General features: G+C 37.6%; 1 protein-coding gene across 3 annotated transcripts in view; it reads left to right on the forward strand.

The window, feature by feature from the left end:
• Positions 1–16,324, forward strand: part of SLC38A6 (solute carrier family 38 member 6) — a 69,998-nt gene extending 53,674 nt beyond the window's left edge. For all 3 annotated transcript variants that reach the window (XM_002691023.7, XM_010809544.4, XM_005212068.5), the window contains 8 exons: positions 5,296–5,361; positions 5,603–5,656; positions 7,778–7,857; positions 8,328–8,428; positions 14,441–14,565; positions 15,697–15,841; positions 15,947–16,041; positions 16,228–16,324. In XM_002691023.7, coding sequence (XP_002691069.2) covers positions 5,296–5,361; positions 5,603–5,656; positions 7,778–7,857; positions 8,328–8,428; positions 14,441–14,565; positions 15,697–15,841; positions 15,947–16,041; positions 16,228–16,308 — 747 coding nt within the window. In that variant the 3' untranslated portion in view covers positions 16,309–16,324. The remainder of the gene's footprint in view (positions 1–5,295; positions 5,362–5,602; positions 5,657–7,777; positions 7,858–8,327; positions 8,429–14,440; positions 14,566–15,696; positions 15,842–15,946; positions 16,042–16,227) is intronic.
• Positions 16,325–17,563: the final 1,239 nt, after the last annotated feature.

Consider the following 17,563-nt stretch of genomic DNA (forward strand, 5'->3'; position numbering starts at 1 on the left):
GACTACAAAATGGATATTATGTTAGCTGGCATGAAAACAACATGAATCCTGTTGCACATCTCCATAAGGGCCCTTGGATGACCAGGTGCATTGTCAATGAGCAGTAGTATTTTGAAAGGGGGCTTTTTTCCTGAGCAGTAGGTCTCAACAATGGGCTTAAAATAATAAACAGATGTATTGTCATCCAGGCTTTGTTGTTCCATCCATAGAGCACAGGCAGAGTATAGATTTAGCATAATTCTTAAGGGCCCTAGGTTTTGTGAAATGGTAAAATAGCATTGTGCTATTCTACTTAAAATCACCAGCTGCATTAACCCCTAACAAGAGAGTCAGCCTGTCCTTTGAAGCTTTGAAACCAAGCATTGACTTCTCTCCAACTATGAAAGTCCTAGATCACATCTTCCAATAGAAGGCTCTTTGGTCTACACTGAAAATCTATTGTTTAGTAATCACCTTCGTCAGTGATCTTAGCTAGAACTTCTGGATAACTTGCTGCAGCTTCTACATCAGCACTTGCTGCTTCACTTTGCACTTCGATGTCATGGAGATGGCTTCTTTCCTTAAACTTCATGAACCAGCCTCCACTGGCTTCAGACTTTTCTTCTGCAGCTTCCTCACTTCTCTCCCTTCATAGAATTGAAGAGAGTTGGGGCCCTTGCTCTGGATTTGGCTTTGACTTAAGGAAATGTTGTGGCTGTTTTGATCTCTATTCAGATTATTAAAACTTTCTCCATATCAGCAATAAGACTGTTTCACTTTTTTTTTTTTAATCATTCGTGTAGTCACTGGAGTAACACTTTTCATTTCCTTCAGAAACTTTTTCTTTGCATCCACCACTTGGCTAACAGTTTGGTACAAGAGTGCTTTTGGCCTATCTCAGTTTTGCACATGCCTTCCTCACTGCGCGTAATCATTTCCAGCTTTTGATTTAAAGTGAGGGATGTGCAACCCTTCCTTTCACTTAAACAGAGGCCATTGTAGGCTTATAAATTGGCCTAATTTTGGTATTTTTGTGTCTCACAGAATAGGGAGACCCAAGGAGAGGGAGAGAGATGGGAACTGCCAGTCAATGGGGCAGTCAGAACATACACAACAGTTATGGATTGTTTGCCATCTTACATGGGCACAGTTCATGGAACCCCAAAACAGTTACCATAGTTACATCAAAGATCACGGAGCACAGCTGATTGATCACTATCACAAATATGATTGTAATGAAAAAGTTTGAAATATTGTGAGAATTACCAAAATGTGACACAGAAACATGATGTGAGTAAATGCTCTTGGAAAAATGGTGCCAATGGCCTTGTTTGACACCCGGTTGCCATGAACATTTAATCCATAAAGAAAGAACTTCACAGTATCTGTGAAGTTCAGTAAACTAAAGCACAATCAAATGACGTATGCTTGAATTTATTATAGACTCTTTTGTTAGTTTTAAAATACATAGTGATTAAGGAAAGGAAACACGTATATATTAACCCCAATTTTTTTGAAGGATTCCAATTTTTATTATTATTTTAATATTATTAATATTAAACATTAATAAACATTAAATGTTATTAATGTTTAATAATAATATTAATCCTGATAATATTAGGATTTTTTTTTCCATTGTACTTTTTTTCATTAATTATTTTTATTGCTATGCTGTGCTTAGTTGCTCAGTCCCAGAGAAGCCTGCTGGGCTTCTCTGTCCATGAGGATTCTCCAGGCAAGAATACTAGAGTGGATTTCCATGCCTTCCTCCAGGGGATCTTCCCAACCCAGAGATGAACCCAGGTTTCCTGCTTTTCAGGCAGATTCTTTACCATCTGAGCCACCAAGGAAGCCCAAGAATACTGGAGTGGGTAGCCTATCCCTTCTCTAGGGGATCTTCCTGACCCAGAAATCGAACCAGGGTTTCCTGTATTACAGGCAGATTCTTACCACCTGAGCTACCAGGGAAGCCCCATTTTTATCAATCAATTCAGATTAGTCACTCAGTCATGTCTGACTCTTTGCGACCCCATGGACTGCAGCACGCCAGGCTTCCCTGTCCATCACCAACTCCCACAGCTTGCTCAAACTCATGTCCATTGAGTCAGTGATGCCATCCAACCATCTCATCCTCTGTCGTCCCCTTCTCCTCCTGCCTTCAATCTTTTCCAGCATCAAGGTCTTTTCCAGTGAGTCACTTCTTTGCATCAGGGGGCCAAACTATTGGAGCTTCAGCATCAGTCCTTCCAATGAATATTCATGACTGATTTCCTTTAGGATTGACTGGTTTGATCTCCTTGCAGTCCAAGGGACTCCAAGAGTCTTTGCCAACACCACAGTTCAAAAGCATCAATTCTTCAGCACTCAGCTTTCTTTATGGTCCAACTCTCACATCCATACATGACTACTGGGAAAACCGTAACTTTGACTATATCGACCTTTGTCAGTAATGTCTCTGCTTTTTAATATGCTGCCTAGGTTCATCATAGCTTTTCTTCCAAGAAGCAAGCATCTTTTAATTTCATGGCTGCAGTCACCATCTGCAGTGATTTTGGAGCCCAAGAAAGTATCAATATGTGTTTGTAAATCTATGTAGCATTTATTATTAAATTTTTAAAAATTGGCCCATAAAAGTATTATTTGCTTAAATTATGCTCTCCAACAATGCAAATCAAAACCTACACTCTCATCTATTGTCCCACATCCTTGAAAAAAAATTGAAAGTTTTAGTCACTCAGTGGTGTCCAACTTTTTACTACCCTGTGGACTATAGCCTGCCGGACCCCTCGGTCCATGAAATTCTCCAGGCAAGAATATTGGAAGGAGTAGCTGTTCATCTTCCCAACCCAAGGATCAAACCCAGGTCTCCTGCATTGCAGGCAAATTCTTTACTGTCTGAGCCACCAGGGAAGCCCAGATATTTATTTTGCTTAAAATTTTTTGACATAAATTTTTGCTCCAGCTGAAATATCTAAAAATTTAAAAATAAAGTTTGTTGTAACAGTGGCTCAGCATGATGGTATCTTTTTTGCTTTGTTTTTGAACACAAATTTACAGTGTTTCTAAAAGTTCTTACAATATTGTAAAAAAAAAAAGTTAAAAAATAAAATTAAATTAAAAAATAAATAAATAAAAAGCACAAAGAATAGAAAATGGAAATAAATAAATAAATAAAAGTTCTGTCTTGAGACAGAATAATAACAGATTGGTATTCTAATCCTAATATTAGACCTAACATTTTAATAAGTCAATAATGAGAATAGAGAGCCATCTGAATTGATTTTGGTTAGATTTGGCTTTCCTTCTTCTGTGCACTATGTTAGTCGTCAGAGTTGTGGTAGTTTAACTAAGATACTACTTGTAAGGATCTGTCCATCTCGTTGGGAAAATAAGGTAAATTTATTAGAAAAAAAAAATAGAGAATAGCATAGTTAATACATAGTTAAATGTTGATATATCTGCTTCAGAATAGGAGTTATAAGAGTTGAGAAGAGAGAATGATCACCAACAGCTAGAATAAAGAAGGATGTGGAGGGAAATAAAATTTGAGCTGAGCCTTGAAAGATGGGAAGGTCTTGGAGCAGAGAGAAGAAGGAAAAGCCTTCTGTGCAAGTGAGCAAGTGTTTCTGATGCTTAATCTTTTTTTTCTTTCTTTTTCTTTCTAACCCCTGGGTGGATCTTCTTACTGTGCTCTGCCTTCAGCCTGAGCAAGGACCTCCTGTTACCCTTTGTTATGGGGTATCTTCCATGCCTGTCCTGTACTTCTGCTTTCTAGGACATCACTTCTGTCTCCCCCCGGGCTTGGGCTTGAGGTGGGTCTCTGCAGAGAAATAAGCTCTAGTAACTGAATTTTATGTTAATATAAATTCAGGCTGCTAATGATATTTTCTACACTTAATCTTAGCCAGAAGGCTGAGAAGTGGTATTTTCTTATTAACAAAAAATAATAATTACATTGCATTTTGGAGCATTGTTTTGAAGTATTTGGATTTGCAAGTCTGGTGACAACAGCTGATAAAATGAAGTGGCTCACATACCGACCTTTATCAATGTCTCTGGTACATGATCAGTAAATGGTTCTTGCTACTGCCTCCACTAGTAGTGAGGAGGAAATGTGAGATGCTGGGTTTGGAGCAGGGCTGAGAGAGACCAGCAACAACCTTCTACCCCACCCCATCCTCACCCGCTTTGGGGAAACATATCAGAAAAAAATCGTGAAATTATTGCTTTTGATTTTTTTCCTCCTAATAAATTGTCTATTTAGTTTTATTTCATATGAAAAACTTACCTAGAAATGTCAAAGCAACTTGCTCAATTATCATTATAGTTCTTTTTTTTTTCCCTTGGTGAGTTTTAAATAAGAGTAATTTTTCAGTTCACTCATTAACTTAATCCTGAAAGTATATTTTTTTCAGTTTATCACTATATAAAATTTTGATTGAATTAGTTAACAAAACTAGATAGATAGCAAATAGGAGTAGTGTTTACTTACTTGTCTGCTACAAAGGACAGATGCTTCCTTTATTCCCCCTTGCCCTTTTGTTTGCTGGGTTTCAGCCCAGAGCAAGGATTTACGGAATAATTATGTGCCCTGAAACAACCACAACAATGGTGATGCTGGCACAACTCCACTGTAGGTCTAGGAACAGGATGCCCACAGTTAAGAGTAAAAGCCTAACCATTTTCACTGACTGTTTCTGGGGAGTAGCATTCTCCTGGATTTCTTTCAATTTTTTAAAAAATTCATTTTATCATCTCTAGTTCCTTAGCTTTGTGCTCTTATTCTTTGCCAGATTCATCCACATACAACAAAATAACATAAGTCTTAGAACAGCGAGGAAAAACAGTGCCCATGCATCAGCCATCCCTCCCCCTTTGCATCTGCCTGTGGTCATTTCTAAAACTGCTATTAATATTTCTCTATCTGCTACTGATGCCAGGTCCGCAAATAGCCGTATAGGGGAACATCATGTTCCCATTCTGAGCTGCATTTTCTTTTAATGCCTTGATACTATTGGAGTTTTGAAAGCTGTCAGGAGAGTATGCTCAATGTTCAGTGGGGGAGATCTCCACTGAACAGATACACAGCACCCCCACCCTCCCCCACTATAGGGCACATGTCAAATGATGACCCCATGCTAACCAGGGGAAATCCCATAAATAAAATATCTTCTGTTTGCATATTATTTGTTATAGTTCTGTTTGCATATTATTTGTTATAGTGTTAAGATTAATTGAAAAAATGCTGACCTATTTGAGATCAATTTCTTGTCATGAGATTTGTAAGAAATAATCTGATTCTACTTATTTTTACAGGTAATAATTAAAAAATGGTCCATCCCTTGTCCTCTGACATTAAATTATGTAGAACAGTATTTTCAGGTAACAGTTTGTTTCTAGCTTTTTGTTTTATTTTAAGCTAAAATTTTTTGACTAATAATGGTTTTTGCCTAATTAATAAAAAAGTATGGCTATATTGCATTTTGGAACTTTGTTTTGAAATATTTTTATTTGAGAGCCCAGTAATAATAAATTCATCTCTCTCTCTCTTTTTTTTTTCCCTAAGTGTTCTAACTTTTAATAACTGTTGGTTTCTCTCTTTCCCCTCAATCCTCTTAAACAGATTTCAAGTGCTACAGATGATTGTAAACCAAAGCTCTTTCATTTCTCCAAAGAGGTGTGTAAGTTATTAACAGATACTTTCGGTTGATTTTTCACATTTCAAGTTTTAAGAGATTTGTGTAACAGAGTCTCTTAGGTCTTTGTACCTGTAACTAATTAATTTTCATGACAGTGCTAAGTATAGGGTTGCTTACCAGAAGAATAATATTATTTAACACAGGGTGGCCCATTATGAAACAGCCACCTTTTTTTTTTTTTGGCATGCCTTTAAATGGAGCCTGTTTTAAATGGGCCACTGCCTAAAAGAACAGATTTACCGAATGTCTGGTCTGGCCAATAAGGTCCTCTGTGGATACAGACTTCCTGTTGCCCTCTGGACTTGTAAAGCTAAATAGCCAATTATATCAAAAACTCCTCCCCTGTGAGTAGAACCTTGGTCTGTGGCTAAACAGCCTCATGATTGGACCAGCAATTGAGCACTGACAATGTGTCTCCTGGCTGACATTCCAAAGTTAAAATTTGTGATGCCTATAGCAGAAGCTGAAAGACCAAGTCCCCTTGCCTTCTCCGAGAGCCCTACGATACTGGAAATGCCTGCAGGAGCCCCTAAGCATCAGCAGAGGAGACAGGAAACTGTGATCTGGATGATCTCTACTTTAACCGTTCTAGAAGAGCTCCATGTCTTCCTTGTTGCTGTAGGCTTCTTCATGTACAGTTTTTGATTCTCTAAAGTGGAGGTCCTAGACGCTAGAATACCCTCCACTCATGTGCAACTCTATTAGTATAGCATTTTAGTGTGATAACTCCTCCATGCAAAATTCTCCTTTTTATTCCCCAGGTTTTTTGTTTTTGTTTTTTTGGGGGGCTGTGCTTCATGGCTTGCGGGATCTCAGTTCCCTGACCATGGATTGAACCCAGGCCATGGCTGTGAAAGCCCAGAATCCTAACCACTAGGCCATCAGAGAACTCCCTTACTCCCCAGTTTTAAAATGAGAAATGTCTGTCTGGCCCCACAAGGGAGATTACCACATCTTTTGCATAGTAATGGCTTCCGCATGTCTTAAAGATTTAGGTAGGGTAATTAATAAGTCAGGAAACTGAGAAATATATGAAAAAAAGTTTGTGAATTGAACACTCTTTCCCCTAATTTAGCCTTGGGAAATATTCCAGCTTTCCTTCCTCCCAGCTCTCTTCAGATATTTTAGGAGGAGGTCTTGTGTCTGAAGACAGGTCTTCAGTCATTTGGAACTTCTTGTGCTAAAGAGCCTTAAATTAGTTAAGGAGAAATTTTTTGGAGTAGAAAAGAGAAAGTAAATCATTACCATCCACTTGTAAAGACAGTATTTTCACTTAGATGGTAACTTTTGTTTGCTTTGTAACTTTCTCTGGTTCTTAATTATTCTAAATTTAAAAACAGCAACAACTTGTGATCGTATATTCCAGTGGATCACCAAGAATTTGTTGGTCTAGACTAAATCATGTTCAATCCCATTGAAAGAGACCCTAAAGATGCTGCTGCTAAGTCACTTCAGTCGTGTCCAACTCTGTGCAACCCCATAGACAGCAGACCACCAGGCTCCCCATCCCTGGGATTCTCCAGGCAAGAACACTGGAGTGGGTTGCCATTTCCTTCTCCAAAAATGCTAAAATGTATTAATACATTCACTATTCTCTTAGAATAAGTGGGTACTTAGGTTGACTTGGTGAAAGCTGGTTCAAAAGCATAAGTATTAATGCTGCTTAGGGTAGTAAGATATATTTAAGATTTCCTAATACTTACATTAGGAAAGACTGAGAATTATAATAAGATCATTTCTAAAATTTTATTATATTTGATTTTATCTAAATGTTATTTATCTTACCTAAATTATTTTTATCTTACCAAAATAATATAGAAGCAGTAGTGACTGCAGTAAAAACAACATGGATAGAAGCAGCCAAGAAATATTTCAGCTAGTACAGACAATCCACCTATCAAGTAAAATACTTGCTAGTGACCATAACTGTGTGTCTCATTTAACACTAATAACAACAACATGTTTTATAAACAGATGATTTATGAAAAATGAAATATAGCTAAATTCATTTTTTAAAAAACTGAGTTTATTTTCAAATGAAATAGTAGTTTCAACAGAGTACAATTTAGTAATTTAATCTTAAATTTTTTTTTTTTCAGAGTGCTTATGCCATACCAACCATGGCCTTTTCATTTCTATGCCACACCTCAATACTGCCCATATACTGTGAACTTCAAAGGTACTATAGAATCCTGGAATATATTAAATGTATTCATTGCTTCTTTTGACTTCTAGGACTTTCAGATTGAATGATATTTGCCTCCATGAATCCCTTCCCTCCTATCACTTGATTCTAGGTGTTAGTTCTGTCTAAGTTGAGAATATTTCTTGGAAGCATAATCCTTTGCACAGTAATTTAAAATCAGGAATTCTGTTGTGTAGTTATTAATGAATCAGGGCTTGAGTGATTAAGGAATCCTTATATCTATTTATTTAGATTAATTCAGATGGTGCTAAGTCACTTCAGTCGTGTCCAACTCTTTGTGACCCTATGGACTGACTGTAGCCTGCCAGGCTCCTCTGTCCATGGGATTCTCTAGGCAAGAATACTCAAGTGGGTTGCCATGCCCTCCTCCAGGGGGTCTTCCCAACCTAGGGATCAAACCCGTGTCTCTCTCTGATTCTAATTTTGCCATTTTTGTCTTTTAGCCCTTCTAAGAAAAGGATGCAGAATGTAACCAATACAGCAATTGCTCTAAGTTTTCTCATTTATTTTATATCTGCACTCTTTGGGTACCTCACTTTTTATGGTAAGCATATTATTTCATTATGGATGACAATATAAGTTGTTCTGTAGTTGATCTCACACCTGAATATGGACTTTGTTTCTGCCTTTCATTAGCAAGTTAATCTGTTCAGGCTGACAGAATTCAGTGCACTCCTGTGGTAGCTCTACAGGTCTTAAAGAACTAATTTTCTTTCTTTTAAAAGAGTGGATCAAGTTCAAGATTGATAACTTTATATGAAAATTTTCTTAAAATAAACACCTAAAAATAAAATATTGGGCTGAGAAACATTGAAGTCTTTCTGTGAAGGAAAAAAAAGTACAATAATGATTTTATTTTTTACGTTGAAATTTCAATATATTAGACTCTAGTTCAGCAGTTTGGGAGATTAAGAGCATCAGTCATCTTAATGGCAAAAGAGCAAGTCAAGGAAGGAAAGAGTTTCGTGCTAGACTGTAGTTGCACACTTGGGTCAGAGACCTCTGCCTTCAGACTTAATTCACACAGCTCTGCGGTGTGTATTCTGTGCTTTGGCATGACCTTTCTCCCTAAATTCTTAAAAGACACTTTTAAATTCATAAAAGTGAAATTTTCTTTTATTTTTGAAAGGTTACATGCTTAGTGTGTTTTTCTGTCTTCTGATAAGAACCTCAAGAAAAACTTAAAAGTCTACAACAAGAGAAAAACTTGTAAGCTCTCTTGTTTAATTTGCAGACACACTTGTTTAATTTGTAAACAAACACATAATAAATTACACTCAATTTGTCAAATTCTTGAATGCACTTTTCAGTCTATGAATGTTCTTATAACAACACTCCAGATAGACGGCTATTATTGTTCTTGTGATATTTAGCTGTTTTGACACTGAATTCATGGTGAGTGGCCTTATGTATATGTGTTTCAGGTTTTAGACATTCACAATGAGATGTAATGGTTTTGCCTGCCTCTCAGATATTTTTCAGCTCTGACAAGTTTTTGGACATTTACTTGCATAGCCACCTTTCCTAAGCCCAGTAGAAAGGGTCTGGATTTTGAAACCCAACAAATATGGTTGAAAAAACCACTCTGCTCTAACTAGCTATGTGATCTTGAACAGGGTACTTCACCTTACACCACCTTCATCTCCTTATGTGTAACATAGAGATAATTGTATAGCGTTGTATTGAAGAGGAAACAAGTTGTATGTAAAATGCCTATTACAGTATCTGGCACACAGCATTATTGCAATAATTTCATAATTTCAGGTGCTCTTTTTTCAGCACTATACTTCTCTCCTTACTCTCATTAATAAAGTCTAATTTAAATATGGTAGCTTCTGTATATTATTATTAGTGTATTATCTTGGAGTTTTCAATGTGTGAGAAAGTTATAATTGCTCTCTATAGTGCTTTTCTGGCTAACTCTACATCATTTCAACAGTAATAAAAGCAACTGATGAACCAAAATCTGCTCTTGCATTTTAGTGCTGTGTCAGCTAAGAGAGGTAGAGCTCTGCACACCACCAGGAAGAGCATACTTCCTACTTCCAACATGATCCTGGATATACTACAAGGAAAGCTAAGATAGATGGTTTAATGTTTTTTGGTCATTATTAGGGAAACAGCATTTTTGAAATACATGAACTATTTTTGGTTGTTAGGTTTGTTTTTGTACAGAGTTGAGCACAGTAAGACCTTTCTGTAGCAATGAGATACTCCAGCAGGGTCTTTGTTAGGAATTCAGCAAAAACTTTGTAGAATAGCTGTATGTTTTTATAAATTGAAATTGTCACCTGGCACAAATACTGTTCAGTTCGGTTCAGTCACTCAGTCATGTCCGACTCTTTGCGACCCCATGAACCACAGCACACCAGGCCTCCCTGTCCATCACCAACTGCCGGAGTCCACCCAAACCCATGTCCATTGAGTCGGTGATGCCATCCAACCATCTCATCCTCTGTCATCCCCTTCTCCTACTGCCCTCAATCTTTCCCAGCATCAGGATCTTTTCAAATGAGTTAGCTCTGTGCATGAGGTGGCCAAAGTATTGGAGTTTCAGCTTCAACATCAGTCCTTCCAATGAACACCCAGAACTGATCTCCTTTAGGCTGGACTGGTTGGATCTCCTTGCAGTCCAAGGGACTCTCAAGAGTCTTCTCCAACACCACAGTTCAAAAACATCAATACTTCGGTGCTCAGCTTTCTTTATAGTCCAACTTTCACATCCATACATGACAACTGGAAAAACCATAGCCTTGACTAGAAGGACCTTTGTCGGCAAAGTAATGTCTCTGCTTTTGAATATGCTATCTAGGTTGGTCATAACTTTCCTTCCAAGCAGTAAGCGTCTTTTAATTTCATGGCTGCAATCACCATCCGCAGTGATTTTGGAGCCCCAAAAAATAAAGTCTGATGCTGTTTCCACTGTTTCCCCATCTATTTGCCGTGAAGTGATGGGACCAGATGCCATGATCTTAGATTTCTGAATATTCTAGTTAGGGATCTTCAAAATTGAGAAAAGGTCCAAAAAACGTGCCTCCTTTTATTCCCTATGGATAAACAGAACTATCTGTAGGAAACCTTAAATGCCTGCCAATTTCCAGGATAGCCGAAAAGTAGTTATGTAAAAATTCCTATGAGATGTTAGGAGCCGTGTTAAATTGTACGAAAGTTTATATTAAAGGGGAAGTGGAGGAAGGATGGATTTTAATACATCTGTTGAAGTAACATTTATTATGTAAGATGCAAGGTGTTTTATATACATTGCCTAACTCATACCTTACAACTCTGCAAGATACAGGTTCAGATAAGATTGGCCACCTTGGCTAGTACCTGCAGTTAATGAAGAATGAGTTGAGGTTTGAATCCAGTTCTGACTCTCTCCAGAATCAATGCCTGTATTTCTGTGCTACCTACCTCCTCAGGAATTATGCCATAGAATCCATTTTCCCGTCATTCTCAGAGTGAACTTTTGGAAAAACCTGGCTTACTTAAGTTCCAGGTATATCTCTACCTACCTACCTATCTACGTATCTGTCTTTGCTTGAACACGGAGACTAAATATTTTCATCATGTACGTGAAATGTTTCCACACAGGGATTTTCTTGGTTATCAAGTAAGAGTTGTTGTCTCTAACTTAACCCTTCTCCACTGATTCAAATTCTTCAGAATATCCACATTTTATGTAATGGAGAACTGTGCATCTAAGAAAAATCACACGGTAGGTTGGTAGGTAGGTGACAGAGAGAAGGAAAGAAAGAATGATATAAAAGTAGTTCCTTCTCCAAAGACAGAAGAAGATTCAGGAATTGGCTTGCTGTTCACAGTGTTTTCTTTTTTGCGGTATAAGTATATGCTTTTTTGCAGTATAAAAGTGTAAATCTTTTACAGTATTTTTCTGTTGGAATAGCAGTAGCTTTCAGTCTTTCAGAAAGAAAGTGCTGATTGAACCTGAGGCCTTATCAGAAGGGCTTGTCACCGATTAAGGCCTGGGTGGAGTGACCTGTCCAACAATAGAGGCGTGTCTCCTGCGTCTCCTGAATATTAGTCCAGTGATCTTTCAGTTATTCTTCAGGAATCTTTATAAAATCATCCCCTGTTTGACAGTGTATATTAAACAGGACAGCCACCTGGCTTCAGTAGAATATACATCTTGCAGGAATCACTGTTGGGTCCTTCCTGAGATTTGTAGAGATTTGTCTGAATCCGGAGAAGTGTGCTGTCCTCTATCCCTTACACATGTTAAGGCTCAGCTAAGAACACAGAACTGCTGGCTCAGGAAAAAGCCTTTTATCTCGGGAAAGTAGATATGTGACAGGTATTTTGAATTTGTAATAAATCTAGTTCCTCAGGCTTCTGGAGCTGCTTGGGGTCCCTTTATTCAGTGTTCTTAAGACTCAGTTTAATATCTAAATTTTGTCAGGTTTAAGGGACCAATAAGTATGTACCTAGATTAATGATATTGGTTCTGATTACAGATGTTGAAGCATTATAAGATGAGGAATAAAGTGTTCCTCTGGTGAGCAGGCCAATACCCAAATGTTGTGTAATAACCAGACCATTTTAAAAGTCTACAAAGTTGTTAAGCAATGTGTTAATAATTCATTTTTATGATTCAGAAAGTGAAAATAGTTTGCCATGTGTCTCCAAAGACTCACAAGTATCTCTCATATTTGGGACTAGAATTCAGCTTTCCTGGCTCTTCTTAATTTCTTGCCTGGTCCATTAGTCCCGCATTATGTCAAGTATGTCTTTGATACTTTCCACAATTGGTTTCTATCCCATTTCCATCGTTACTAATCTAGTTCAGATTCTCATTACTTCTCAGTGATTATGACAGTAGCCTTCTGTTAGTCCTGTTTTGGATCTCTTTTTCTTACAGTCTGTCTTCCTACTTAGTTTAAATCATAACATGCTGTTCTTCAGAAGCCATTGCATCTCTGTGGCCTACCAGATTGAGTCCTGACTGTACAAATAGCTCTGTTGCTTGGTCATTCATGCATTTCCAGCCTTATCACCCGTCGCTGTTGGCTCTATAGTGCAGTCTTTCAGCCTCTCTAGTGCTCCTGGGCTGCTTGTTTTCTCAGATGCAAATTCCCTTTGTTGCTTGGTGGCCTCTGCTTGTGCTGGTTCTTGGTTCCAGAACTTCTCCCTCAACATCTTTGAGTGTGAGCACACATAGGTTAATTAATGTAATGCTCTCAGCAACCCTATAGGTCAACATATTATTGTCCCCATTTTACAGATGTAAAAACCAAGAGACTCAAAGAAGTTAAGTTGCTACTAAGTAGTAGATTTTGAATCTTGGTCTGTTCAACCCCCGAGTTCAAGTCCCGCTTCTACTATCTCGCTGCTCACTATCTCAGGATGACTCTCTTCAGGTTTTCCTGAATTTCTTTCATGTTCATCCCAAAGCCATAGTTATCTTTCCCTGTTCAAAATCAGCATAGTTCTTTGTTTAGACCTTCTGCCACTTAAGTGCGTATCTGTGTTTATACACCTTCTATTATATGTATGTGTCTTTCATCTTATCACCCTTTAAATTTTAAGGTCTTTGAAAACAGAGTTGTGTTTGATTTGTTTTTTAACTTTCTCCAAAGTGACTTTCCCAAAGCATTCGGTCTCAAATTAAAAAAATCCACCACTGTATTTTAAGTAGAAACTCATCTTTCCCTGCATGGCAGTGATATGAAGTTCTCTTGAGTACCCACTCTTCACAGTCCTCGTCTGGCCTGGGGTGAGGATGACATAAGGGTAGAAGCAACACCAAGGAGCAAAGCATGGTCTGCTCGCTCCGATTCTGTCGCTGACTACCACACCAGCTTGCTGAGGGAGCCATTGCCCTAGCACTGCATTCTCCTTTATGAAACACAAATCTATAGATGAAGTGTTGATGAAGCAGGTAACATGCGTGAGACTATAAGGTCCTAGAAAACATCATGATATTAAGGAAAGGCTTTGGCATCAAAAAATTTGGATGTACAGTCCTGCCCCTTTGTCTTGTATGATCTTGGGCAAGTCAGTTAATATTTTTAACCTGGTGGTTTAGTCACCAAGTCATGTGTGACTCTTGCGACCCCATGGACTGTAGCTCGCCAGGCTCCTCTGTCCATGGTATTCTCCAGGCAAGAATACTGGAGTGGGTTGCCATTAGCTACTATCTTATATTGTTATCACAGGGACCAAATTCAGCAGTACACATGAAAGCACTTTACAAAATAACATAGATGTTGCTTAAAACTTTCAGATTATGGAAAAGTTCTAAAGAGATTTTTTTTTTTGAGATTAAAAAATATATATATATATATATATTCATTGTCATAATTTTAGAGAATCTGCCTGGGCTAATTTCTAGTTACATTAAAAGAAAAGACAGCAAGTTCCAAGAAGATGTTTGACTAATGTGTCTGTGTTTCGTAGGATAGGAAAAAGGCCAGAGATGGATTTGGTACCGGGACTCCAAAATCTGCTAAGATCTGTTTGTGCAAAGGCAAATAGCGTTGCTATTATTAACATCTCAGTAGTTTATAATGTGATCCTTATTTTTTTGAATTTACAGACAGTGTGGCGTCAGAATTACTGCAAGGTTACAGTAAATACTTGCCACATGATGTTGTCATCATGACTGTGAAGTTATGCATACTATTTTCTGTGCTTTTGACAGTCCCTCTAATCCACTTCCCTGTAAGTACTCTTCAAGGTTTTGTTCCTCGGTGTTGCAGCTCCCTAATATGGCAACACTAATTCTTTACAGACTAGAATGTTTGAATCACATCTAGTCTCGTGTATCTTATTCATTTGTCAAGGAATTGATCAAAGACCTCATACTTGCATATGGCCCCATGAAAGCACAAAAAGAACAGTGAACCGCTAAACGAATTTGTGCTTTTTCAGATTTAGTTTAGATTTTCGCTTTCCCACAGCATTGTTTCCAATTTAGAGACCATAGTTGTTCTAAAGTTTTTGGGGTTTTTTTCCCCCTTTAATTCTGTATTCAAAAGAATGTGTATGAAGAAGAAAAAGTCAAGTCAGCAAAAGTAAGCTCCTTCTGGTTTATTGGAAATTTATTTAATCTTAGTCACAAATTTTATTTGCTCTAGAATTATAGTTAAGGGACAGAATGGATCTTCATTCTGCATTAGTTGTGATACATAAGAATCTTAGGAATTTCTGGGAAAATAGAAACATAAACTTTGGGTACAAATGCTTCTACATGAATATCTTGAATCCCTAAACAGTGAGTTCCTGAAAACCTGAGCCTTCCCGATGTTTGCCCCCTTCCTGTGTGAACTGCAGTGCCAGGAGTGCAGTGGGGGCTGGATAGAAGTTTGTGGGCTGTGACCGCCTGTTGCCTGCCTTGGCAGTGGGAAACATCATGGACTACTTTTCTTATTTACATGCCGTGAAACAATAATATAAAACAGTAAATGGAATTTCTTTACCATGGCATGACTTCTGTTTCTGTTTTGAGCCATTTGTTCTTTTATCTGTTGAATTTCCTGAAAATGATACCCTGAGATTTCTTCACACAGTGTTATGGTTAGTAATTTTGAAAATTATGCAACCTAAAGAAATTGCATGTGATGATTTTTTCAAGAATTAAACCAAGACAACTTTTATGAAGGTCACACAGATAGGTACATTTCTTAGTTTATGTGCAACAAATACTTTACAGTAACAGTCCAGGCTATATTTTGGGCATCTAAATGGTTTGGAATATCATAGTACCCGTGCCATACATGGGTTTCCCTAAGCAAGTAGTGTGGCTTTGACACTTCCTCTTTGCTTAAATCTGTTTCTTTTTCTGTTTTACAGGCAAGGAAAGCTTTAATGATGATGTTTTTTTCCAATTTTCCGTTCTCATGGATTCGCCATTCTTTGATCACTCTAGCTCTCAATATTGTCATTGTTTTACTTGCAATATATGTTCCTGACATTAGGAATGTATTTGGTATAGTTGGTAAGTTTTCTATTTCAAAAGTTCCGTTTTCTAAAATAGGTAAAATTATCATCTAGTCTCACATCTAAATCTGGCATTCTTTTTTTTTTTTCTCCCCACTTTAAGGTTCCAGTACATCAACGTGTTTGATTTTTGTGTTCCCAGGACTGTTTTATCTTAAAATGAGCAGAGAGGATTTTCTTTCATGGAAAAAGTTGGGGGTAGGTTGGGTTTTGTTTGTTTCTTCTAAGAATCTTATTTTAAGAAATAATTTGTCATTTTTTAATTAAGTCTTTTACCTACATCAAAAAAAGTTAATATATTTTGAACTATATACATTATTGGAGAGGATGAAGGTTTTAAAAAATAATTCTAATTTTTCTTTATCTTTTCCCTTATTTCTACAGGCATTTGTTTTGCTCATCTTTGGTATTTTGGTTGGTAATTTTAGTTTAGCACTCATTATTTTTAATTGGATTAATAAATGAAGAAATTATTTTCCCACTTTGTATGAAGCATATTTTACCTCCTTATGCAAAAAGGAATGATTATGGAAAGCACCTTGGATGAATCCTCTTTATATGGGTTAACATTTTTGCAAACATAACAGAAAAGCAGAACAAAACAAGAGTGGGTAGGAGAAAGTAGATGTAGCAGTTTTAATCAAAATAAGAAACAAACTCAAAATGCTCTTAAGTGTGTTGAGCATCTTTGTGAGTTTATTTTTTTGAATTAATAGGGTAGTTTTAATGTTTACAGAGATAACTGAGCAGAAAGTACAGAGAGTTCTCATATATTCCCTCATTCTAGCACCCCCATACTTTCCCATGTTACTGACATCGTGCATTAGTGAGGTACATTTGTTATACTTGATGAGCCAATGTTGATGTATTATTATTAACTGAAGTTCATGGTTTACATTAGAGCTCACTTTAGATGCAAGCATTGGCAACCACGAACCTTTTTACTGTCTCCATAAAAACCATGAGCCTTTCCTAAAACATTGTTTGGTGGAATCATGCAGTATCTAACCTTTCAGACTGGCTTCTTTCACTTAGCAATATGTGTTTAAGTTTCCTCCATGTCTCTTCATAACTTGATAGCTCTTCTTTTTAGAATCACTGATAGTGTTCCATTGTATGGATGTACCACAGTTTGGGGCTTCCCAAGTGGCGCTAGTGGTAAAGAACCTGCCTGCCAATGCAGGAGACTAAGAGACTGCAGGTTCCATCCCTGGGTCAGGAAGATCCCCAGAAGGAGGGCATGGCAACCCACGCCAGTGTTCTTGGCTGAAGAATCCCATGGACAGAGGAGCCTGGTGGGCTACAGTCCACAGAGTCGCAATGAGTCGGACATGACTGAAGCAACTTAGCACACGTGCACCAGTTTGTTTTTCCTTTCACCTGTTGAATGGCCTCTTGTTTGCTTTCAAATTTTGGCATTTGTGAATACAGCTGTTATAAACATTTGTAGGCAAATTTTTGTGTGGATAGAGATTTTTAGCTTGTTTGGGTTCATACCACTACCAGAGACTTTGCTTCTTAGCAGTTGCTGCATGGTATGGTAGAATATTTAGTCTTGTAAGAAACTGCCTAACAGCTTTCCAGAGTGGGCTGTAACAGTTTGCAGTCCTGCCAGCAGTGTGTCAGAGTTCCTGTTGTTGCATATCCTCCCCAGCATCAGGTGTTGTCAGTATTTTGGATTTTCACCATTCTAATAATGGGTGTGCAGTTGTAGTAATAT

Source organism: Bos taurus, chromosome 10 (genome assembly GCF_002263795.3).
Source record: "Bos taurus isolate L1 Dominette 01449 registration number 42190680 breed Hereford chromosome 10, ARS-UCD2.0, whole genome shotgun sequence".
Taxonomy (NCBI): domain Eukaryota; kingdom Metazoa; phylum Chordata; class Mammalia; order Artiodactyla; family Bovidae; genus Bos; species Bos taurus.